This window comes from Agelaius tricolor, unplaced genomic scaffold, assembly GCF_023055355.1.
Source record: "Agelaius tricolor isolate 1412-34295 unplaced genomic scaffold, bAgeTri1.0.p SCAF_32, whole genome shotgun sequence".
NCBI classification, from domain to species: Eukaryota; Metazoa; Chordata; class Aves; order Passeriformes; family Icteridae; genus Agelaius; species Agelaius tricolor.
Window position 1 is genome coordinate 1,303,404 of NW_027269292.1, and position 26,126 is coordinate 1,329,529.

Genomic DNA, 26,126 nt, shown 5'->3' on the forward strand with positions numbered 1-26,126 from the left:
TAGAGCAACGAGTCTTAAGAGTCCTCGAAAAGCCAGTAGATAATCTAGCTCTGCATCATCCAAAGCCATGCTGCATTGTGAAGTGCCATTATGCTTCCCGACCACACCATTAATGAACCCAAAATAATTTAATAAAATTAAGAGTAAGCCCAGAATCCAATTTGTATTAAACTGGTCCCAAGACAAACTTGAACACTGTGTGCCACCAGCAGTAACTTACTTTGCTTAATTTGAATTTACAACACAACATGATGGTTAGGAAAGTAGAGAAGAAAATTAAGTAACCTTATCAACACCTCAATCCACTCACCAACCTGTAGCCCAAATGAAGAGTAACCTTGATGGATAAAATGGAGCATACTTTTTACTTCTACTTGTTTACCCTACACAAACAATAATGTTAGGATTAGAAGTTATCCAAACCCAGAGGAAAGGGAAGAGCAGCTTTTTTTAAACTTCTAAAACAAGAGATGGGAAACCATTATGGAAAAACTGAACCTGCAGTGGAGGAACTGAGGAGCAGGAGGAAAAGACATTCTAGTCAGAACAGCTGCCAGAATAAGGCAAGACAGATAAGAAAACATGTTTTGCTCATCCCAGTTGCCAGCCATGTTGTGTGTCAAATTCCAATTCATTAATTACTGCTTAGATATTACATTGATGGCATCCATACCAACTGCCTAAACACACAGCTTCTATAGTCCCATACTTGGGACTATTTTCAAAAGACATTCCTAAGAATTGTACCAGCTTGGAAGCACTGTTTATCCTGCGTGTCAGGTAAAGATGTGAAAGAACTTTTTTAAAATACTTTTTTTTTTACTTTGTCATGATCCCAACCTTGCCAAGAGAAAAATCACTCTCCATACCTCCCTGCCAACGATTTCTGGTTCCCTGCAGTTCTGTGGACTATTGCCCAGAGAGTATTTCTACCATCCATCTAGTTGTGTTTGTCCACTAATCTTGGAAGAAATAATTTCCTTCCCACTCTCTGGGCTGATTCCTGAGGCAGCAGTGTTACTCTGGCACTTGGATACAGCTATTCTGTTATCCTATCCCAACTAACAATATTCCTGACTAGAAACAGTGCATCTTGAATTCCTTCTGAGCCCAACTGCATTTCTTGGCTTCCTGATCCTTGCAAGGGTGTCCCCTATTCATCCTTCCCAACCACTTAAGCCATGATTCAAAAGCAGTAATTTGGATTTGCTTCTTTTCCCTCTCCATTTTAGTTCTGAAGTTAAGATGGAAGATGTTTCATGCTGGCTGTGATGAACCTGCCTGCTTAATTTTTTTGGTCTGGAATTTTAATTGCTTTCTAAATTACTGATGCAGAAATCCCAGGAAGAAAAAAAAGCCTGCCTTCATTTAAGTACCTATTGCTCATGGCTTTGCCCACCAGTCTTTTGACATATGAGACTTTGGATACAGATAAAAGAAAAAAAATGTAGAAGCCACCAAATGTAGGAATTTTAAAAATGTATCTATTTCAAAAGAAATGTAAGGAGAATTATGCTACTGCAGAGATTTCATCAGGGGTTTCCAAGCTTTCCCTCTTTTCATCTGTGTGGTCCTTTTTCTTCAAAGTCAAAATCCACTAAAGTTTCAGGCAATCATTTATTCTTCCAGTAGCAAGAGGAAAGAATTTTTTTCTTGTGAGGGCAAAACCAAGGAACTGGAAATACCAGTCACAGATTTTAAATGTATGTGTTTCCTTTCTTTCAAGCCTGGGGTATCTAAAGCAGAGATAACTAGGAGTTTTCAATGTCCTTTGAAGAGAGGAGAGCTTTACACCTTGTTCAAGTTTACACCATCTTGTTCAAGTTTCTGATGCCTGGCCATCAATAATACTCCCTGGCTTCCTCATTTAATTTATAAAAATACTAAACAGTTGTCCATCTATTAACAGAAATAGATTTTAACCTTAAAAACCACAACCACAATGCAACAGCACAAAACAATATACTCTAACAGCAGTAACTCCTAGAGGGCCAGTACACCAGCTTTCAAAATACCAGAATAGAAGGAAATGTCCTTGAATTGAGGCCAATTCAGAGTGGCTTTATTTCTTTCAGTTAAGATTCTTACTGTACTCACTTCTGATCAGAGACTGCTTCAATGAACAAAGCAGAATAATAACCCTGGCAAATTCATTGCTGTGCAGCTGCCTGCATAACATACTACAAACCCTGGAGACACAGCCAGCCCATACCTGATTATCCATTAAAAAATGCCTGCTGAGTCTCCCTCATATGCTGAGCACTGTGGAGGAGAAAACAAAACAATGAGATATGTGTACCTACAGATCTAATTCCTAAACACGGTGTCTCTTGTACTCACCTCCTTCGCCATTTTTCAGCCTTTCCCACTCAAGCCTTGGATTTACAGGCAAAGAAAAGTTCTGAGGTACAAATGAAAAAGCCAAAGAAAGGGTGGAAAGGCACACAAAAATCAGTAATGATGCTGACAGGAGAAGTCTGACTCCAGTTACTTCCAGTCTGTTGATCTTCGAAGTAGAATATACTGAATTTCATGCATAGGATCTCAGCCAGCTTCAGAAATCTTCAAGCCCACTTGAAATAACTTCCTGAATGCTATGCAAACTACTCAGGAGATTAGCAGTTTCTAAATAAATATCTGGAATACTGAAATTAATCTATAATAAACAAAATATTGCTTGTGTCAACACAAAATAAGGAAGTTTGACATTAGCCTCAGAGATATTAAAATTGTCAGGAGACATTGAACTAATTCATCTTGGTTCTGCCCTTGGCATAAATTCCTGCTGAGCTATTCATGAAACTCTACAGTGACCACCAGAGAAACCCAGTGAGGGCTCATGAATCCTGCACACAAGCAAAGTCCACCATCTCTGGCTGGGTGACCATACAATTATGCAACAAACAATACCACTGATTCTGTAAATTTGATTTTCAGACTGTTAGACAGAATCTTAGGGTCAAAACTGAATGACAGAATGGCAAGATCTCACACTAAGGTCATTTGCCCAGTTTTCAACTTCATCCCAGGCCAGTTTCACAGCAACTGGCATGAGGCAAAGCCAGGTTTTCCCTCAGCTACACAGGAAACTAAGCACAGTACCAGAAGATGCCAACTGACTTTATGTTACTCAAAGTCATCCTCACCCTTCCACACGACTGGAGTTAATCCAGTCATGTACCTAAAAGGAATCATGTGTTTTCTTAAACCCTTATGGTACTGTGTCTGTGGCATCTCTTTGTTTTTCCCCAACACAACTTTGTGCAGCAATATGTTGATAAGACTGTTTTTGTTTGTGGGGTTTTCTTTGGTTTTGGTATTTTTTTTGTTGGTTTTTTTTTAGCCCCCAGGAAGTTGTTGTGGTCATACGGTACAGCCAGTGTAAAATACAGGTCACTTGGACGACCCCATTATTGCACTGGAGAACAAACAGTTTAATCAAGCTGCAGCTGCTTCAAACTATTCTGTCAGACTTTTGGCCAAATCCCTTCTGTGCGTGTCTCCAGCTCCCAAAGTTAGATCATGTTCTCTTTCCCTGGCTCTCCAATTCATGTGTTTTTATGGTCCTCTTATTGGCACAGCATAAGGAACTTGAGTCTATAACTCTCCTCTAAGTAATGCCAGCAATCAGTCTAACTCCAACAGTTTTCTTGTCCAAGTGATGATTAATCAGATTTAACAAGACTGACGCAGCACTCTGCTGAACACGACACTTTGATAAATGCTGCTCTCACAGCAGCTTACACCCGGGGCATTCCAAAGCATTCAGACTGATAGGAATTCTCCTGATGATTTCAAATATGCACCAAGTACCAGTACAGAACAAACACAAGGTTTTTTGTGACCCATCTGCATCAGAATCTTTCTTTCTGAGGAGGAATTTCCTTAACTGTGATTTTCTCAACCCTCAGCTGGGTTGAAGAAGAGCTGAAGAATGTGGCACTGGATTTGCGCTGCTGCTGCCCAGCTCTGCTGGTTGGATGTAGGTCTATGCCAGGGGCACATTCACACAATGGTGATGATATTTACTCTAGCTCATTATTTTCTGCCCTCAGAAAGCAAGCCTGAGTGAGTGGGAGATGTCAGGACAGTGCAAAGAGCAAACTCAGATAGTAATGAAATAAGTAGTATCTGTTTACTCCCAAAGAACCAGGAGACTACCCCAAAATAATAAACTTTGAGTTCAGGCTTTCTTAAAAGATGCTTTTCTTCAATGTCAATCTAGTAATGCTCAATATTTATCCCAGCAGTTGTAAGGCAATATTTAGTCTAATAGTCTTTATAGGGATAACAGTAGATTGGATTTGAGTGGAAAGGAGATCTACACTCTTCCCTCTCCCCTATCTCAGAAACAGCTCACAGTAAAAGAACAATTTTTCTCCTTTGGGTGGTATTTTATTCAATTGCTCAACTTTTTGGTATATTTGGCATAAGTAAAATGACACTGGCCTGACTGGCATTTAGCAAACTCTACCTTTACTACATAAGTATGTCAATATATTATTTCCTTTAATTCCTTAAGTAGCTATTTTACATCAAAAAGAAAAAAAAAAAAGTAAGGTTTTGTGGGCCATCAAGCTACATTACTGAGTATAAAACAAAGCCCCAAAGATTAGACATTCCATTTTGGAAATTAAATTGATAATCAAAAAGTGGTCACTAACCACTTTTCATCAGACATTTTTAAAGAATTTTCAATACACAATCATAGACATGTCACAGATCAGAGGCTAAGCACACATTAAAATGTTAGGCATTCCCCATCCTGTTGTTATTAAACACAGTGGGAATCCACAGATAACTGCTGGAATTTGAGTAAATGTCAAGGTGTTCTGGAAGGTCAGCAAATTTTAACTGTCTCAAAAAGCACAACAATTTTAAAATCCTACCACTGCCAATGTCAAGTGCCAGTCTTTCTGCTCTCCACTGAACAACTTTTCAGTCACCTCAGCTGTAAAAAAAGTGACAAGAAATGCTAAAAACAGACTAAGAAAAAGAAATTAACCCTAGACTCCAAAAGCCTGCTTAAACAATAGCACCATTTTCTGTCCATTTGCACTTGGCAAGTTCTTGAATTTAGGGTGGCATCATCTGCACTGGTGCTCTGTTGAAATGTGGTTGACAGTAATAAATGACATGAGGGACATAAAATGGCCTATTTCCTTTGGTTAATTATCAACCTAAAGAAGCATTCTGTATCATTCATCATATATACATCATCATCCTTCTTCCTAGCACTCTTTCTCAATGAAGTCAGAGTCTTGTGGGGACACCCAGAAAGGCTCAATCAATTCATGTGAAGTCAGTCAACAGAAACTGGTACAGTACTAGCAGGGTTAGTGTCACTACTCTGCTAGTAGTGACACTACTAGCAATTTCAACCATAAATCAGCATAAATGAGGTCAGAAGCCACTTAAAATTTCAACAGAGACATCTGTATTGAGTTTAAGTAGTGTAATAAAAACTGGCATAATTTACCCTATTTTGAGTATCAACTAGCTCCAAGCTGCCCTGCCTCACATAAGTCTGTCTTAAGAATAATACAAGATTTGGACCTGTGAGTTTTTTCATTACTTCATAGTTTGTCTAGGCAATTATCTCTGTGAAATTCAGTAAAAAGCATGACCATTCTGATTTGGCAGTGAACTGTGAGTCAGCTGTCTCTGACCTACCAAGAGGTTTGTACACCCTGAGCAGCAGCATCTCTTTATTTCTATATAATGAGTGGTAGAAAATATTTTGAGATATTAGACTAAAATGTATTGTAAAAGTAGAAAGTACTACTTTAATAGCTTATACTTCTCCAGGCTTTGAAGTAAGAACCACAGTCATTCCTAATGCATGAGAACAGGACATGTTTTACTTACGTCCTACACATGCTGGTATCCTTTTATAAAAGGTTAATATAGAAATTTGTTAATACTTTTCCATGCATTAGTAGAGCTGGATGGTCTGTGATCCTCAGTACACAAATTAATCAGCACTTTAGGGGCTGGATGAAGCCCCTAAGTTACATAAGGTCCACAGTCACATTAACAGTATCCTACAGTAACATGACAAAAATGAGATGAATTTTAGTGTTTGTTCTTTCCTCTAAAAAAGGTATCAAAAAGACCTGTCTGGACTTCATGATGGAAAAGATTCCCAACCTTTATTCTAAACCACAGTGAACAAGAAGACCACTCTCCTTACAAGGCTGTGATATCTCTGCTGAGCAGACACAAAAGCTGTCTTGTTAAGGGTTTGATCTTCTTTCTCCTCTACTGCATCTGGTCAAATCCGCAATGACTTCAACAGAACATGATCTGAATCCAGATCTGCACCCAACAATTAGGAAGAACCTTATGGTTCCTAGGTCAGATATCTGTTAGAACTTCAGCTGAGGCTCGTAGCTGGAAGTAGAAAAGCTGGGTAAAAGGAGGGGAAAACTGGCTTTGTTTTATGCTTTCCTTAAGATGGCTGTTTGATATATTTTCCCTCACCCCGTCACTTAGGACTGAACTTAGAGAGAAAGGGCTACTGCTGAGACCCTCAGTGCTGAAGAAAACCCTCAAAGGCTCATTAACTGAAGCCAACCGGCAGTGCCATGAAAGCCCACGTCAACCAGACTTCCTGACATATCAAGGTACAAGTATAATGGATTTTTAGCACACAATACAAACTCCCAGTATGTTTCAGTTTCATTCCCTGAATGTTTCTGAAGAGGTGGTGTCCCTTTTATTCACATGTGCAAATGAAAGCCAGAGTCCGAGAAAGATTCTCTACCTTTTAGTAGACAATTGGTAGCCCCAATGAACATTTAGACCTGCAGGTCATTTGATACGTATAAAATATTTCTCCCATTGACCTGTTTCAGCTGTAAATACTCAGCACTTCTCCAAATCAGGCCTTGGAGGAAACAAGGAACACATAATTAGTGACCACCGTCAAAAAATTTGGTCAAAGTATGCAACACAATTTCTGCCAGAGACAGTGATAAAATTCTATTCTCTAGATAAACCTTAAATTCCTTTGTGACTATCTTTTCGTCTTCCTGCAATCCCTTGATTTATTCACTGCATCCCACAACCTCTGCATTAAAACAATAATGTTCTCAATTAGTGTCTTTTCCCACACAACCTTTGCAATGGAATTTCTAAAGTGTTAAGATAATTTTAGTCGTGAAGATGTACAAATTCCTCACTTGCTTCTTCTCTCATTTTTAAAGATAACTTGAAAGAAAACCCCTTACCAAATAGCCTGATTTAGTGCCTACCAAAGTGATTACAAAATTAGGTCCTTCCAGTCTTTGTCCCTCACCTCACTACTTTCTCAAACTAATTTTCTCCCCTTTTTCTGCTTCCACCATTCTATAGCTTCTCACTTGGGCACAATCTCCTCCACAGCAGGTGTCTGCTCATCTGCCCAGCCCAGCACAACTGTCTTCACCCAGCCATTCCTAGTTATAGCAGATCCCAAAATCTAGCCTAAAGCCCTTCATTTGATAAGACGTAGGCTTTGGAACTTATTTTGAGCTTACGAAGGAAATCTGTTTCCCTCAGATGCTGACTCCATTTTTATCACACTCATAGATGCAAATCTATGCATGCGTGTGATGTGGTGCGCATCTGTGGGCATAATATTTGCAACCATAATAAATGTGAATCTGATTTATATGAAAGAACAACAGCAGATGAGATCAAGCAACCTGGGAAAAACCCAGATGAGACACAAGTGCTTCGTGTAAGAGTGGGTTAATGAAGAGCTCCTGGGAGTAGGAGAGAGGATGTGCCTGGGGAAGTGAGTCCCTAGACGGGCAGTTACAGCAATGAAAGGACATTTGAGGAGCATGGACAGAACCAGGGTACATGGGTATTGAGCTAAGCACTGGCTTTTTCAGCTTTTTTTCTTCAAAGCTGCTCCACCTCCACTTGTCCCACACCCTGGATTCAGGTGGAAACAAGTTTGGTAACTGCACCAGTAAGCAGCAAAACGTCGGAAAACAGAACACAAAAATAGGCAGCAAAGAGAGATCCTTCATTTTAAACCTTCCTGCTGTAACAGGTAGAGGTTTAGGAATCTTCCAAGCCAGAGCTTTCGCTGCATTAACCTAGGAATAACAGAACAGTAATCCTTACTGCTCTCACCTCTAGGAAGAGGCAGTCTCTAGCTAGGACAACTCAGGTGCATATTTAGAAAGATCAGTGGAGCTTTGCTGACTTACTGTGCAGAATATAATTTAGGCTGTAGTAGCATCCAAAAGCTCCAATTAGGAGGAGAGTTCCATCCTGTCAGGCACCAGATGAATACCCACAGTCAAGCATGCCCTATTCCAGAGAGACCAGCCAGGCTGCCTTCATATGCTTCTAACTGGCCTCTCCTTGAAATTCATCCTGATTCTGCAACGTTTGCAGATTGCAGCTGTTTGTTTACTTCACTGGACCAGAACATGAGAATTACTTTAGTGCATCCCTTGTGGAATGCAGGCCTTGCTAGAAGACTAAAGGATGGAACCCAGGGCCTAATGGTAAGTTATAAAACATACCTTCGTCCTCTAGGCTCCAAATATTTGACAGGATCATCAATTTCTTTCTATCATAAATAAAACTGATCTCAGCCCTGTAGGCTCAAGAAACAGGACATTCACATTTCAGACATCTTGAACTGCCTATGGGAAGTTGATAGCTTCATCCAGATCTTTCAGGTGACATTCTGACCTTCCTCTCCTTTTGGGGAGGAAACCATGGAAAGAGAATAAAAAGAAGAGATGACATACATCCATCTTCCTCATTTTTTGTTCTGCCTATGAAATAAATTGAAATCAGCCCTTTCTGAAACAGCCTTTTCTAGTACTTTATTCACGGGGATATTAACATGTCATTTTAAACTCCTTATCTAATTGTCTTCAACAATGCACAAATTCTGAGCACCTAAATATGACATGAGGTCCATAGTATCACTTATAACTAAACAACTCTATGAGAGGGATCATTAAGCTCATCATTGACATCTTAAAAAAAAAAAAACAAACCTGTTTTGAGGCTGATGAAAGAACAAAAGCAAAGTCAAGGTCCCAAGTTCAAATAAATTCTACCCTGTAGATAGCAAGCCAAAGATTCTCTTGGTGACAGTGGGAACTAAAACCAACTGTTGCCTTTCTTCAGGAACAGGGATGTTAGGTAAGGCACAAGAAAAGGAGGCCACATAAAACACTTGCAATATTTCAGCCTCACCACAGCTGTACCTGGGAAAGCTTTCACTGGCAAGCATCTGATTCTGTCAGCTCTTTGTTACATAGCAGATTTTATTCCGCAGCTGATGACCTTCAAAATAACAAAACCATGCAAAGGAAAAGCAGATTGACTTTTTGGCAGGAAATCAATGTGCAAATACTAATGAAATAATCTCAGTAAGCAGTCAGACTCTTCAAAGGTCAACAACAACACAGTGAAGAACTTCAGCATTTAAGTTATTAACAATTCTGTCTTCAAGTATTCTGGCAGCTTCTGTGCTCTAAGTAAAAGGTTTTAAAAAAATGATCAAGATTTGATGACTGAACAGTCAGGGTCTCTACACCTCTATCTCTGTGACTCTTCAGACAAAGAGACTGTCTTGTTCCTATGGGAGCTACCAATTCAATTCCTAACTATTTAGGACCAGAACCAAAAGCAATAGGAAAGTGGACTGTCATCAATGCTCTTTCTCATTTGTTTCTGGCGAAGTACAATATGGAACACCCAATCTCAGTGCTATCTTCCATTACTTGCATTCTCCCTATTAATCTGTATCTCATTCTTCTATCTGTTTCTCCACTCTTCTACTTCAACCTCCACAACCAAATACTCTTAGTTCCTCAGTAACGGGGATCCCTCACTGATTTCCCCATGTCCTTCTTCTCTCTTAATGCAGAATACAGGGTTGGGGTGCAAGCAATGACAGACAATGGTGAGAAGAAAATTATGCTCAGGAATGAAAGTCAATCACTTCAAGCTGACTAAGTTTTGAAATACCTTAGGTGAAAGTCACTTGCTGCCCCACAGTCCAATTTTGGTAGAGTGAAAGTTAGTAAAGTTAGTGGTGACAACTTCAGTTGTCTGGTTTTACTGGGATCGGAAGCAAGACTCCTGGAAGAACTAAGCATAGCTAAAGTATTCCAGTTACTCAGTGGAGCACCTTCAATTCTCATGTTTATTACTTGAAATTATGGAGCACTGATACATTTCCTATATAGCACCTTTAGGAAATAGGATCAATCCTGCTGCACTCCTGACAAAAACCCCATCACTGGCATTTCAGTAATTAACAATTAATATCAATTAATTCTGTATTAATCCTTCTTAGGGACACAATTTCTATTAACTGTATATGAAGGAACACTTTATTCCACTCTTCACTATCCCACTCTTCATTTTATTGATGCTGGGGACTTAAAAAAATCTCTTTATTTTCTGGTTGCTACTTTAAATGGCTCCTTCATATTGCAAATCTCCCTGAGTAAATTGTGAATTGCCAGGAAAAAATGTTCATATAAGGTAGACAATCCTCTTGTCTATGCCCAGAAATTGTACTGGAGAGATTTAGATTGGTTTAATTGGATTCACTTCAGCATCTTCCAAATAAACAAACTAAATTAATACAAACCAGGCTAACTTCATCCTAGGACTGCCTAAACAGTATTTTGTAGGCCTTTATTGAAGCTGGTATTTAATTTAAAATACCTTTTTATTCAGCTTTTGCTTTCAGAACATTAGAAAACAAAAAATCATAAACAACAAATGCAGAATTCTATGAGAGATTACTTGATTTTTACTCCTTGCTGTGCCTAGGTCAAACTAAGAAGGGTTGTTTTCTTTCTGTAAAAATGGTAGGGATAGATTTCATTTCCACTTAATGCATTTGAGCTTCCTTATCCCTAACATGGGTCAACTATGAAATGAATGTGAACTAAATCCTAACTCTCCATGAATCATGGAATCAACGATAACTTAAACCTTTCTGATCCAGCACTTTACTAAAGAAAATAAAAGCTTCAGAGGAACAAGAAGGGAGCACTAAGTTTCTGGTTATATTGATGTGTTTGGGTTTGCCAGTCAGATCCCATTAGTTCCAAATCAGAGCAATCAAGAAGACAAAATGAGAATTCTTATCTGCTAGTTGGGTTTCTGCATCTCTCCCCTTCAATTTAGAAACGTATGGAAGGTGAATTCCACACTGGCATGAAGCCCTTTTGACTCACAGCAGAGTGAGCCTCTTTGGCAAAGACACATCCAGGGTCAGACAGCCTCAATGGAACATCTCTGTATTTCACCTCCTCAAAGTGTCACATCTGGGGACAGAACAGCAAGAAGATCTCAGCATTATAGAGAAAGTGACCTCAAGGCAAAGAAAAAGCAGCTCAGATGACATGGAAATGGCAGTGGGCCACTAAAGGCTACAGATATATAGGTTTTATGTCCAGCAAGAAGTCATTTAGGTTAAAGGGAAGAGCTGTTGACTACGACACTGCCAAAGCACAAATACAGCAAGTGTGGAAGAAACACAGACATTTTACTCAATCTGTGAGAATTTGTTTTTGTTCTTTTATGAGTCTCAAAACAGAGGTTTTTTAAAAGATGTCCATGATGAGTTTAATGATCCCTTTCACAGAATTGTTTAGTTCTAAGTGGCAGTATGGACCTCATCACATTTAGGGGCTCAACATTTCTGCATTGTTGAAGACAATTAGACAAGGTGTTTAAAATAACATGTTAATATCCCAATGAAAAAAGCACTACAAACGGCTATTTCAGAAAGGGCTGATTTGAGAGCAGATTTACTACTAGTGGCCACCAGGAAAATGGAAATTCATTTCAGATGCAGAAGAAAGAATGAGAGAGATGGATATACATACCTGGCTAAGTTAGAATCATTTCACCGATGTATTTATAGTCTATAGCAACAGCTCAAAATCCACTGATAGTGAAAACTGCGTAGGAACAGCACAGTAAGTTCCAGGCTTCTAAGCAATCACCACAGTAACATAGTCTGTTTCCCAACATCTTTTGCAGTCCTTGGAGAGGTGTAGATGCAGATTTAATGAGCAATGCCTGCCATCTGTTAATATTGCCTCTAAGAGCAACTGAGAAAAAAAACAGGAATACCAAAAGTGCACGAGATGCTTTAGAAGCTTTAGATGCAGAAGCTTTAGAAAAATGGACCATCAATAATAATTGGGTTTTCTATGTATGACTGCTATAGAAACAAATTCCCAGAAATGAGCAGACCACATATTTATTTTGCAAGAGTTACAATATTTAAGTCAGTCTTGAACCTGGATTTAACCAGGCAATAAACATTCAGGTTAACAGAGCTAGTGAGCATATCAGGCTCACCAAAATGCCTGGAAAAATGCCACATCCCAGGACTTGAACCTGCAGGATCCAAACTCTGGGCTCACTACTTTGTTAATGAACTAGAACAGCTTTTTTGAGTTATGCTGATTTACATTAAGCATTGCCTATACAAAAAAAGTAAGAGAGTATTTCCTTATAGCTGATAGGACACAACCTTCATTTTCTTCATCCAGTCATATACATTTCAGTCTTATATTATTAATTTCTTCTTCCTCAAGAAAGCTTGCCAGAAATTCATTTAAGTGCTTTGGGTTTACTTCCACAGTCCCAGGTTTATTTGAACACAATATTAAATCTGTAGGGAAAGACATACATAACAGGAGGTCCATAGTTTGCATGATGAGGTATCTTTGGCCTACTTTATCCTACAAAGCTTTGTGACAAGAACAGATGTAAAAGTGCCTTGCAGTCCTTAATCAAGACATACTATTAACTGAGATAACCAGAAGGCAAAAGAATAAGCCAAGTCACCAGGGTTCAGAAACAAAGATGGTTGCAGGAGATAAAGGGTTCATTTTAATCCCAGGAATTCCCTGGCAGAGTTTAAGTCAATTATAATGTTAAAGGCATATTACCTTGCTGTATGCTAGTAAAAAGATGTAGAATACACTCATAGTAATTTAATAATAATAATCAAGTTTTACTAAATACTGACCATTTGAATCAGAAATGCATTATTTTTCAGTGATTTTAATGGGTTATTAATTTAGGCAAGTTACAAAGAGACATTACTTCCATTTTCCAAACAGATTATTCCAAGCACAGTTAAAACACAAAACTATACTGTTTCATAACTTCTGCAGAGAAACAAAGGCAAAAAAACCCCTGCTTGTTTAATTACAGAAAGACAGGAATCAAAACCACATTCAGAGCAAGATATAATTAGGTGATAATTCAACTCTGTTTCCTATTAAGGAGACAGTCACATTGAACTTTAAACACCAAACCTTGTTGTTTAGACTGACATTATTTATCCAATCAAAACAAAAATAAAACACCCCTTCTGTATGTCATACAGATATTGTGTATGCCCACACCACTTTGGCAGGCACTAGGTACTCAGCTCCTTTCATCAAAGGAAATAATCTTTGAAAAACTGTATTTTGCATTCTTCTAGAACTCAAAATCAAATTCTTCTTTCTTTAATTTTATTTTTAGCATGGGGCATGGCACCAAACTGCAAACACATGAAAGCCAAAGAACTTCCAATTCTCAGACTTTCATATAGAGGTGGAAAATTGAGTCCAAAACACACACACACACACACAAGGCGCTCCATCCTTATCCCTGCCCCATGTAAAAACATTCCCACAGATTAAATGCCCCTCAAACTCTCCCAGCCACAACCAATCTGGTTTCTTCCACAGTCTATTTCCTCTGCCCTAACTTTTGTCTGACTCATACTGTACTGATGAAGACCTATTAAAACTCTTATTTACAGACCCCTGCTGAAACCCCAAACCACTGCACTGTAGTGTCCAAAGTTATGTCATATCTCAGTAGACAGATTACTTGTTTCATTATTTTTTTTCCTCTGTGTCTTTGGCATTTTTAAAAATTTGTACACTGTTTTTAACCTGGAGATTTTTTTTATACCTGCACATAAATTAAATACTGAAAATAAGTCCAGACATTCTGTCTCACTGTGCTAGATCTCTGCAAAAAGCCCTGTGCCCCGACACTCCAAATACTCTCCTAGTTTAGAAAAGGTAACTCTGCAAAAGCTTAAACAGCCATTTTGACTTTGGCCACATCCTCAAATGTCAGTAAAACCCACCTGTGGTAACAACCACCCCTGTTAATGGCAGACAGACTGAAGGGACATAGGGGCTGTTTTAAAAGTTAGGGAGAGTTGTACCACAAAGTAAATCCAACATTTAATTTCTGAACTTCTTATTTTAGTTTCTACTAATGCCAGCTCATATTTAAACAATGTAACATTTCATCCATATTTATTAGAAATTTGAATTAGTAAGAGAAACACTCTTACTATGCTATAGAATAGGGGAAATAAAAAAGCATAAAGTTCACTTCCATTCAAGAATAGCCAACATCAGTCTCAAAGAGCAATAAATAATAAGATACTGCTAACACCAAACATGAAGAAAGACAGTTAAAACTGTTACAAATCCATATCTCTCAGTTACTTAACAATCTATAGGTTCAGTCAATTTAAAAGATCTGGGAACAGAGGCTTAGTGGATTAGTAACAACAGACCATTAATCTCTGCAGCCTCAATTTTAATCCAGCAATAACCAAAGTGATTGAAAATCATTCTGACACGTGACTAGTAAAGCTCCTGAGCACGGTCCTCTTCCATACCTTCATCCCCACTGCAGAGGTCATGGCACCTTTCTAATGGGACTATTTACCAAGGGACCTCTGCTTAATGTTTAACTAAACTCTAGGCCAACATTTATGGCAGAGTAATTCCTCTGCACACTACCTCCCTGAATTAACAGCTGATTTTTAAGATTTTATTTTGCATTTCATTTCAGCCTACATTAGCAAAGCTTTCTTTCTTTCCTGGAAAAATATACAACACAAAATTGTTGAAAACAAATACTCTTTTTCAACATAAGAGTTTAAAGAAACATGTAGGAATTGATGACTGTCATCCTAGGCAAATGCCAGGAGATTATTTCTGTACAGTTTATATAATATCAGTTAAAGTTACATCCAAAAAACTTGAGTTTTAAAAATAATGCACTAGTATTACATCGTATACTCTGGTTTTAAATATAAGAATGCTTTATTCCCAAGATATTAACTTCTGGAGTATTTAGTGACTAGAATCAATTCTTGAATGATCAGTAATGTGACAATATTAAGCAATACAGACATGTTTCATCATTTAGTCCTCCACAACAGTTATCAGGATATCAGTAAAGAAGTCACTGAAAGAGACATCTTGCAAAAAGGATTTAAATTCAGCGGTTGTTACCTGTGGCCTGAAATCTAAGCCACAGGTTCCTTTTCAGGAGCATTAAAAGTAAGATGCTGACTACCTTGTAGTCCGAAACACTCTTTTATTACTGCAAAGTAAATAAATATTTAAAAACATAAAAACACAGCAGACACAGAAAGTCCCAGTTACATAGAGCAGGGAACTAAAAAGGGGAGAGTTCTGAGAGTTACTTGCTGCTGTTTGTGAAGCATTAAGTAGCACCAAAGTAGGACAAGGGCTGGAGGAGACAAAGGAGAAAGTCTGCAAGCTCTGTGCCCTTTGGTAGATATAATCCATAAATACGTAAATATGATGTAAATGTATTACAGAGACGTCCAGCTGTTTTTATAAATAGTACAAAACTTTTTTGTGCATGGTAGAAATTGATTCATAATACTATAAATGAGCCTTAGCTCATTTAAAACATGCGGACCTTTTCTGCTGACACAGACTGAATATGCCACTAGCAGTGGAGAAGACATGTTTGCCTTGCTTGGTCCCAGACAGAGGAACAGATCCTCAAGTATTTTACATTTTCCCCCCAAACAGTTTTCTCTCAGTCTGACTAAACTCTGCTTATCTAATCTAAACTCTGCCAGCTGCTTGCACAGAACTAGCATGAGGTGTCTCAAACATCTCTGTAGGTACCACCCGGTCCACAGGTGAGTTCCCATTCCACTGAATGTCCTCTTTGTATCAGGACTTGAGGTCAAATCAAGAGAAAATTAAAATCTGTGCTGGGAAGAAACTGGAACAGAAACTCACATATAAAAAGCACTGCATATTACAATTCACCTCTTGTAATTTCACTTTTTAGTCTTCTGGTCTGTGTTTACTATTGTGGAAGATGGTGTCTCTTTCTTTCAGGGCATCCATACACTGAGAATTAACAAAATACAATCCATTTTATATGAATTCTGATTGTACAGTTTCTCTTGCTGTATTCATCACCCTAGAAAAGCCTGCATCTTTGCTTTACCACGTAAAGAACTGAGATTATTTTACCCAGATAAAAGCCTATTTTCTATACAACTGTATAATTTAAAGAGAGATTATGAAAATTTTTGCTCATTTTAGCTGGGCTTTTCCTAAGATTTTGTATTATTCATGTATTACACCACTGCTACTCCTTGCTTCAGCAAAGCACTTCAGCACATGCTCAATCTAAGTTGTCTTATAAAATTACATGTTAAGACTCAGATTCAGCAGAACACTTAAGCATATCTTTTAAGTTTTGAATTTTGCTCAATCTGGCTGTTATGTATCAGAATAAAATGTAAAGAGGATGACTCAGTTTTTAGCTTTTATACTTCTGCTACCTAATAAAATAAATCATATTATTTATTACAGTATTTTTCATCCTGTTTCACAGTGTGCTAAATACCTATGACTCTAGAGCAAAGGCACAATTACAGACTGGCAAAGATGAATTGTTAACAATTTGAAGAGTTCGGGGATGCTACTGAAGATAAAAAATTATGCACCTGCAGGTAACTTGAAATTCCAGTTGGAACTACTGCCACACAGTACCCTCAGGATTGTCTGGGCAAGCAAAAGGAGACTGTGGAGTCCTTATAGATTACTTTGTTTTCTAGCAGGTACAAAAAACAGTATGACAATAAGATAATGCTTATAAATGTGAAAAAAAAAAATCCCAAAACACCACATATGTTGAATCCAGGTGATTATAATGCAAAATAAAAAATGGGAGGAGTTAGACATGATAGGCAAAATGCCCTGGGGTGAGGTTTCACCCTCAAAACTAATTCACGTATCCAAGAATTCCAGCAGTACAGAAAGGAACCTGTTGGGCTGCTGAGACCTAATTTCAGAGAGAAAATTTAGGACCAAAATCTCTGGTGCCCTTTACTGTGTGTTGTCACCTACACCCACATTGAGGGGATGTGAAACACGAGGCAGCAAAGTGCTGCACTTGGAGGAACCCACTCGTTACTCACAGCCCAAACAGAACCAGAAAAAGACCAACGGAGTGAATCTCAGTAATTTAAACAGAATTTAAATTACACACATTTATGGAGGAACCTTGTCTGGATCTGAAGTTTTCCTTAATATCATGCTAACTCCTGGAAAGCAACTTTATTCTAATTTATTTAATTCTTGTGTATGCCGTAACTGTATCTCACAATAACTTCGCTGCATGTATGATGAGGATAAAAAACACCTTGTAGTAGAAAGGCAAAGAGAGAAGGAGGATCCAGCCCGTGAGGGGACACACTAGGGGCCTTATGTGACCCTGGACTGTGTATTCCCTGCAAACTGCTCCAAGTTCTGACAGCAGAACTCTTTTTAAATTTTTTTAAACTGAAATGTAATGCAAACCTCTTTCATTCATACCTTTCGTTCGTAGAAAAACCAAGACAAGCAGTCCCATTCAGAGAACTCTCCTGTCAGTAAGTGTTTACACACAACCCAGAAGTAGGATTAAGACCAGCATAAGGTCAGTTAAACTCCTTTTCTTTCCAGCAGTGGGGACAATCATAAGGTCACTCAAACCTTTCCCTTCCAGCAGCAGCAGCCCTTCCCTTCCATAACTGCCACTTCCCACGTGGGAAATAGGAGGCCTCAACTCCAAGTCATGTGGTATTCCACTGATGTAGAAACAAAGAGCTCGTTCTGCATAAAATTTCACTCCCAGGAACACTACTGAAGTACTGTGATCCTTTTTTACCAGCAGGTATAAATTTTCAGCACCACTTTTTTCCTGAAGTTTCTTTTCTCTGCCATGATGCCAAATGAAAGTTAATGCTTTTTCTTAGCCCAAGAATGTCAAATTGCCAAACAAACTTCAGCTAGGCAGCAGGAACCCTTCTGACCTGCTCCCTTAACTACCCAAACACCGTCCTACTGGGAATGGTAGGGTTTGCTGGTAGGATGGTAGAATGGTAGGACATAGCCACTTCAACATCACTTCAAACACTTGTTTTCCATGGTCACACGTACAAAAGACCCTTCACTGGCACTCATTATCTTTTTCTTTTAGCATTAATAATCCATAGGAGTCCTGCTGGCAAAGCAAAAAATCCTCTTAGGATTATTCCTGAAGCAGAACAGGGCTGTATAGTAGTTAACAGCAGGAAGGAACTTAAATTGGAAACAACCCACAAAAATGACAAGAGGATGATTTTTCAGAAACCACGTTTCCCTCTAAATTCATCTACTCAAATGCTATTTCCAAAACATAGAGATGTCAACACATTTAGAGGGGAAAAAAAAAAGGATAACATTGCTTAGCTGCCTCCTCCTTGCATGTGCTTAGAAGCCGCTTTGGTTGACTCAGTGCACAATTCTTTCCATTCCATACTTAAAGCTTGACCAAGTTAAGGACTAATGATAAAGGGAGGGAAAAAGACTGTATGCTTATTTTAGTATTTTTTTAAAAAGTACATCCTAATTAATTATTTGTGGCTTACAGCTGCTGTGGTATTTTTCTGGCAACAATATCAGAAAACATAAAAACTGCGGGGCATTTAAATTTAACGCTGTTTTTACTACAGAAATACAAATGTTACAGATTCATGAATTCAAAACAGAAATGTTTTCATCGGGAAACATACAATGAAAGTGTTTCTTTAGTTCTGACCACTGATTTCAGAATGCAATGTATGTGGAAACTGATCAACTTCCACTTTCCAAGATGAGTAAAAGTAAATTAATATTTTAGGGCTATGATCCTGAAGGGCTTTACCTGGCAGTCTACAGGAGGACAGACACCTGCCATCTAAAGCTTTTCTCATTGTTGACAGTTCAAGTTTTGCAATTTTTAAGGCCCAAATCTCAGTAGCACCAAAGCCCTTTATAACATTTTTGGGAGATGCAAGGACTATTAGGGTGGACGTAAATATAGGTTACCTTTACCTCAAATGTCCCCTGCTAAGCACTACATGACAAATTCTGCCATATTGGCAAATTGGAAGTTTGCACTTATGAACACCCAAGTGCACTTGGGTGCTCATAATTGAATGTGGCACTACATCACCAGAAAGGCACTACGCAGGATATAGGTCTACCATGTTTCAGCCCTCTATTTTCATGACAATAATAATTTGCTATTTTATTTCCAAGAAATTCCATTAAAAGATCCTTCGCGGCTTTTAAACTATCAATGGTTAAAACCAACAATAAAATACTCTAGAACTTTGAATTCAACTGTAAATAGGTTCGGCTGTAAAGCCTCCCCTCTCTCAAATACCAGATTATTATCCTTTGAAAAAAAATTATTTCCCGTTTACTTACAAATAATATTTCCATTCATTTACCGTAGTGCAATTTTTTTGCTAACTGTACTTTCTGATTGCATTACAATGGAAATGCAGTCCCATTGTACAGTGTTGCCTCTAAACCAGTAAATTACAATTTGATCCCTATTTCCTATTACTCCTAACATGGTGTGCAGAAAAGATAAAAACAAGACAGGAGAAAAATAACACTTATCACAGTATTTCAGTATTGTCCATAACTGACTGTCATCTAGTTTTGTCTGCTGCTTGAGCTGGTAATGAGATAGTGATGGAACAGTTTCATACAGTTCTCTATTAACACCCCAGATGAGCCAATCATCCCCTCCAGTCTTTGCCATGTTAAGTTTATTCATAAACAATCAGCAATGATGAAAACAGCAACTCCCTCCTCAGCTGAATTACCACCTTTCAACCAAGCAAGAAAGTGATACTTTGACCAATAGCAACAGAGAAAAAAACCAATCTTTTAGAGAGAGCAGGAATTCCTTGTTCATTCATATGCAATGAATATTCAAAATGCAAATGGAAATCCATTTCAATCCTTGCTATATTTAAAATCTAGCTGTTGTAGAATTAAAAACTGAGAACTTTCCAAAAATGTCAAGGGCAAAACTTCTTGATAGCCTCAGCTGCATTTTAAAGAGCACCCTTAAATTGAGAGCACTTAATTTGAGTGGGGTTTGATTCCTTATTTTAATAATTTTATCTTGGAGGCTTAGTATCTAGTTCAATTGGATTACAATGAGGCAACACAACAAAGTGAAGAGGTTTGAAAACTGGGTATCTACATCACTGAGATTTGGAAAAGAATAGCAGCAATAACCAGTTTCTTTCCACCAGTTTATTGGATGGAAAATAGCTCAACCTAATATGCGCAAAAACTATTCATAAACATTCCCTTCTAGTACCTTAACATAAGCTAAAAATATGTGTGTTGTTCCAGCACTTTAGTGCCTATCTGGTCACGCTCTAGTTGTAAAACTAAAAATAAAAAACAATAAAATTATAAAAATACAAGATACGCACAAAAAAAAGGTAAAAGCAGACATTTACAGAAGACTACATAGGCTATTTCCATAGAATTTTCAAGCAGAAACATCTCCACACCTTTTGAGAAAGCGGAAAAAAAAAATCACTAAAGTGAGAAAGCATTCCAGAGCTGAGGAACTGAGAGTCTCTGGATCCAACCTATGGTCCCTCCATTCTGTGAATGTGAGCAGACAGACTGAATCCACGTGGATTTTCAGTAACATCAACAAACTCCATGAAGACATGAAGGTTTGCCCACAGACATGAGGCTCTGGAGATGCTATTAAAGCAGGAAAAAAATACTGTAATGGGTAAAGTTCTTAGTTACCAGAAACCCTCTACATGTTACACCTTCCTTTATGCCTAGTGTGCACTTTTATATGTGTGTGTGTATGTGTATATTTATATGTATGTGCTATATTCCCTCCCCTAGAATATTACATATCTTTCTTTAAAAAGTCATTAAAGAAGCTATTTCTGTGACACTAGTTGAGGATAACTAACGCAGTTTCAACATTTTTGTCCTAACATAATGAACCATTCACTGTTCTAATGTTGGACATTAGAGCTTTGATATTCTTCTCATCTACAAGAATACTTCTGTCTGAATTATCTCAGGTTGTGTAATGCTATGAGAAGAAGAGTTATCAGACTTTACAGACCATGATTCCACAGGTAATTCCAGTCCCGGCGTAATTTAGAGTTCATACAGGGCATCTCTGTGTTATGCCAGGTAACAAGAGCTCAGAGACTGCAGAAGCTCCAAGACAGAAAATGAAGTGTGAATGTGCTCCAAATCCACCTCTAGTCCTCAGTGCCAGGAGATGCCATATCAGATGCTCAATACATACTGGAATTCCTGGATAGATGAAGGGGTTTTTTTACACCATCTCAGTTGTTTACCATACATGATTTATGGCTCTTGTATGCTGCCAAATAGGCCACAGAAGGTGCATCAGAGAAGGGATTTGGCCCCATGTGCCTTGACAGCATGGCAAAGGATGAAAATAGTTCCAAATAACAAGACAGCTTTCATCCATATTAGTTCCCAGAAGCCAAACCAAGAAGAGGTAGTATATCAATTCATAGGAAGGCACAAATATGTTGACCATGTAGGTTTTAGAAATAATTTTGTTGATGTATTAACAGAAAATGCACATGGAAATCTTCTTAACAACTTCACACAACTTCATTTTCTTATTTAACCAAGAATCCTGCAAAGTTTTGAAAACAACTTCCTAGCTTTTTTTTCTTGAAATTGATTACTAGTATTTAAATTCACAAAAAACCTTCCTTATGGCTCATACAAATTATTGTGTAAGCAAAGGTGACAGCCACCTGAGAATACTGATGCTAGTTCATATTTGGTGGTATTATTACTCAGGAAGGAAATTCTGAACATCATACAACCATCTTCTTTCTACGTAAACAGTGTCATTCCTGTGCCACCAGTATCTGCATCTTCAAATGAACAACATCTAGCGAGGGCTTATTCCAGCATTCTGTCCATAGGACATCTTTACTTCCTCTGCTCTGTGTTCCTTCTATGCTGAACAATATCATTAAAAGGACAAAATCTCTAAAGTCGTAATACAAATAATGACTATTCTTCCCAGAAACTACAACTCAAAGGCCTAAATATGACTTTGAAGGAAAGCAAGGGCTTTCATTTCTGTCTAAAGGACAGAAATGGTTTTTGTGGTCCTTCAGCCTGTTTGTATTTCACATTTGCATCTGCACAAGGAAACTAGATTCTCTTTTCAAACAAGCAATTCCAAGTAGCAAAAGCCTTAATTCAGTATGCCAAGAAAATAAAAATATTGTTCCCGAAGTTCACAGATAAATTATTTCCCAATCACATGGAAGAGCCAATAATTAAAAAAAAAATTCTAAATCTCAGTATAATTTCTTCCAAAACAATCAATCTCTCATATGCACAAGTAACTGACTCATAAAAAAATTAAGTATAAAATATTTTGAAAATACATATACACCTCTTTTTAATAGATTACATTACTTTCCATATACTAAGTCTCCAATAATTTATGAATGTAAGACACCAGAGTCAATTGTATACCTTTATCATTACTTATTTTAAATAAGAAACACAGCACAAGTGCTGTATTCAGTGTAATTTATACTTAAATGTTATATAAATACACAGCCAAAGAGATAACACTGAACCTTTGTTTAATAAGTTATATTAATAATAATTAAAGAACAGTGTTCAATTCAGTGAATGACATTATCCCTTTGAAGAGCAGCCCCTAATAGGCCCTAATCCAAATAACCACTGGAATTAGCAGGAGGAAGATCACAGGTTTAAACAGACACTGAATCAAGCATTTGCTAATGTTCAGGAAAGATCCATGTACAGCAGACCTGTCTTGAGTCTTCACTTCTGAAACAAGTGAATGAATAAGAAAGGAAGAAAAAAAAAAAAAAAAGAAAATACTGCCACACTCCTTAATTCACATTCCAGGAATTTGCAGCACTAGTGCTCAACTAGTGGGTTTTTTAAGTAACACGTTGAATGAATGACCAGTGCTGAAGTGCTAAATACAATCTGCAATCCTGTGCTGAGGCAATCCCTTAACAGGCTTCATGACATCGCCTACTTGCACTGTTATCCAGACATTCCAGCTAGATAATTTGCTACAAAACCCAGTGTAAAAAGGATGGCAGAGGCAACATACAGAGCATTAGGGCCACTCAGATATCTACAGATCTTAATCCTTTTTACTAAGACCAAAGATAATGAGGAATCCTGAAAAAAACCCCAAAATCCCCAGGGAAAAAAAAAAAAAAAAAGAAAACAAGACTGAAGCATGTATACATCCTCTGTGTGGTCAAAATTACCTGAAACCACAGCCTTAACCATGTGGCAGAAGCATCCCACCATTCACTCATTCCCTTTATTCCCTCCAAAAAAAAAAAAAGGAAGAAAAAAGAGAAAAAGCAAGCAAACACGGTGTGAGTGTGTACAGTATCAGGTATTAGTGCTAGAGGGAGATGGAGAGCGATGGGAGCCCCTGCAGGACTGATCCCACTGGTTTAGAAGCCTGGGCTCCCCCTGTTTGAAAAGGAAAGGAGGGCGGGAGCTCAAGGAACACTGACAGCTAAATGCATGGCATAAGCAGCTGCACAGAATGGGACAGCTTCTTTCTGTCTCAGGATATTACTGTCACAATGGCCAAGAGAGCAGCGAGCTGCAGTTTGCTGTTCTCACTGTGGTACTTTAAAAGTACCTGATCTGAGGAGCACTGGACAGCTGGCATATCCCACTGAGCTAAATAGGTAAGTGTGAGATTTCAATGACAAGAGGCAGCAGGTTTTGCTGTTCTAAAAAGCGAGAGAGAGAATTTTTCTGATGGTACCAATGGGCACCCGTGGAAGGTCAGCCTGGGGTGCTGGCAGTGTCACCCGCGTGCCTAGTGGCAGATGGTGCCAGTCTGTAGGGATAAAAGGAAGGCTGACGCACACTGTGGGCTGACAGCGATGTTATTTGCTCAGGAATAAAGGAGCTTTGGGGCAGGTGCAGGCAGGACAAATTAACAGGGATGCTGAGCCCCCAGTGTTCATGTGTGCCCAGCCCAGGGGCTCAAGGGGTGGATAAACTGGGAGGTGCTGCAGGAAGCACAGTGGGGCTGCCAGGGGGCTGTGGCTGGGACACAGCCCAGGCCAATCTCTGCATGGTCCCAGGAGAACTTTGGAGCTGACTCTCCTTACAGACATCCAGGCTGAACACTGAGATGGCCACCAGGACCCCGGATCTCCCTCCAGCAGTGCCTTGCTTGTGCTGCTTGTGTTCCCATTTCTGGACTTCTGCAATGGCTAGAGGGCAGAGGCAGCCTGTGGGAAGTGGAGCAGTGGGAGATGCAGGCAGCCTGCACACCCATGGGGTTCCCCGAAGTGTCCCGAACTAGAAAACTGGCCACCTCACCACTCCTGCCTCCTCCAATGTAATTATTCCAGCATGACCAACATGACAAATTAACAAGGGCTTTTGCAGTCAAAAGAAAGTGTTTTCCCCAATAATAAATTGTTCAAATCCTTTATGCTAGACAACTAGCCATGCCTATTCATTAATTGGACAAGCTCTGGTGACAACTGAAATGACCTGACTTTCTACATATTGAAGGGAGAGCAATCTTTGCAAGCTTAAAATAAAGCTGTAAATCCCAGCCAGCACAGAGGCTCCCTGAATGGGACTTTTTTTTTTAAAGAAAAAAAAAATTCACAGCACAGACATACTAAAGCTCATTTTAAAAGCAGAGACACTTTACTGTTACCCTTTGCAGACCCTGAATTGTGGTACCAGAACATGACAACTCCATCAACAAATCACAAACCCTTCAGGATCTGCACATCAGCCAAGCTTAAGAACTTCAAGAGATATGAAATTCTGGGATCACGGCAATGCTGGAAATAATTATCACGATCAGGTACACTGGAATTATAAGCATCTTTATCAGTACACCGTATTGTCTACTGCAACCAATGAATGATAATTAAGACACACGTACTGGAATTATGGGGGAGAGGGAAGTGATGAGAGTCGATTTCTGTCACAACCCACTCACACTACATCATTCATGGATTTTTCGACTACAGTTTTGACCTGGGTTTAACTGTTCCTCTTGCCCCTTAATAAGGGGACACTTGGGAACCCTGTACGGTATCTTCCCCCCCCCCCCGCTCCCGCTCCCTTGCCCTTTCTGTGCTTGCCGCATACCTGAAATGCAGACGATGAAATTCGCTTGCAGAAGAAAAAGCACCTCCCAAACAATTTCCATCCTCCGATTCTCATGCCAAGTGCATCCCTCGGCGAAAAAAAATAACAAAGATCAATATCGCAGTTTGAACGATCCCAGCAAATTTCCTTTCGGACTTGCAGACTGTATTCCCCAGATGTGCTGACAACACATGTCCGAGCTCTCTCTCCGCACGGCTCAAGTGAGATCCCTTCCCTTTCTTCGCCCTCCAAAAAAGATCACGAAGCCAACTGCCAACACCGGGCTCTTCCTCCTCGAGCGAGAAAAAATTCCACCAGATTTCCCAACACGACATAGACAACAAACCCCGACCGATCCGATATCCGGAGAGTCTCTATTCCAGGGGCGGCCAGGCGCAAATTAACCCCAAAACTCTGCACGTCTCAGCAGGGCAGTGCCGGCATGCCGGGCAAGGAAGCGGCGGAGGGAGGGGGATTCCCCTCCTGTTGCTGCTGCTACAGAATGAGCGGAAAGAGATTAATACCGGTTGCTGCAAGCTCCGCCATCCCCGCCGCGCTCGGAGCGCGCAGCCCCGGCTCCCCGGCCCCGCCGCAATCCCGGCGCGCCGCGGCGGCTCCGCCACGCGACTGCAGGGGTCGGGCTTGCCCCGCGCACCGAGCGCCCTGCCCCGGCATGCACCCCCGCAGCCCCCCGCAAGTGAGAACGGGGCTGTATGGCAGCGGAGGAGGGGGGTGTGTGTGTGTGTGTGTGTGTGTGTCCCAATGCGAACAGCACAACTGCGG

At 39.3% G+C, this 26,126-nt stretch overlaps 1 protein-coding gene across 7 annotated transcripts in view; it reads right to left on the reverse strand.

Moving 5' to 3' along the window:
- CA10 (carbonic anhydrase 10) overlaps positions 1-26,126 on the reverse strand; it is a 207,727-nt gene that overhangs the window by 181,023 nt on the left and 578 nt on the right. For 6 of the 7 annotated variants that reach the window (XM_071451268.1, XM_071451267.1, XM_071451266.1 and 3 more), the window contains one exon: positions 25,344-25,838. In XM_071451268.1, the coding sequence (XP_071307369.1) occupies positions 25,344-25,404 (61 nt within the window). In that variant the 5' untranslated portion in view covers positions 25,405-25,838. The remainder of the gene's footprint in view (positions 1-25,343; positions 25,839-26,126) is intronic. The other variant, XM_071451265.1, reaches the window with a different exon arrangement.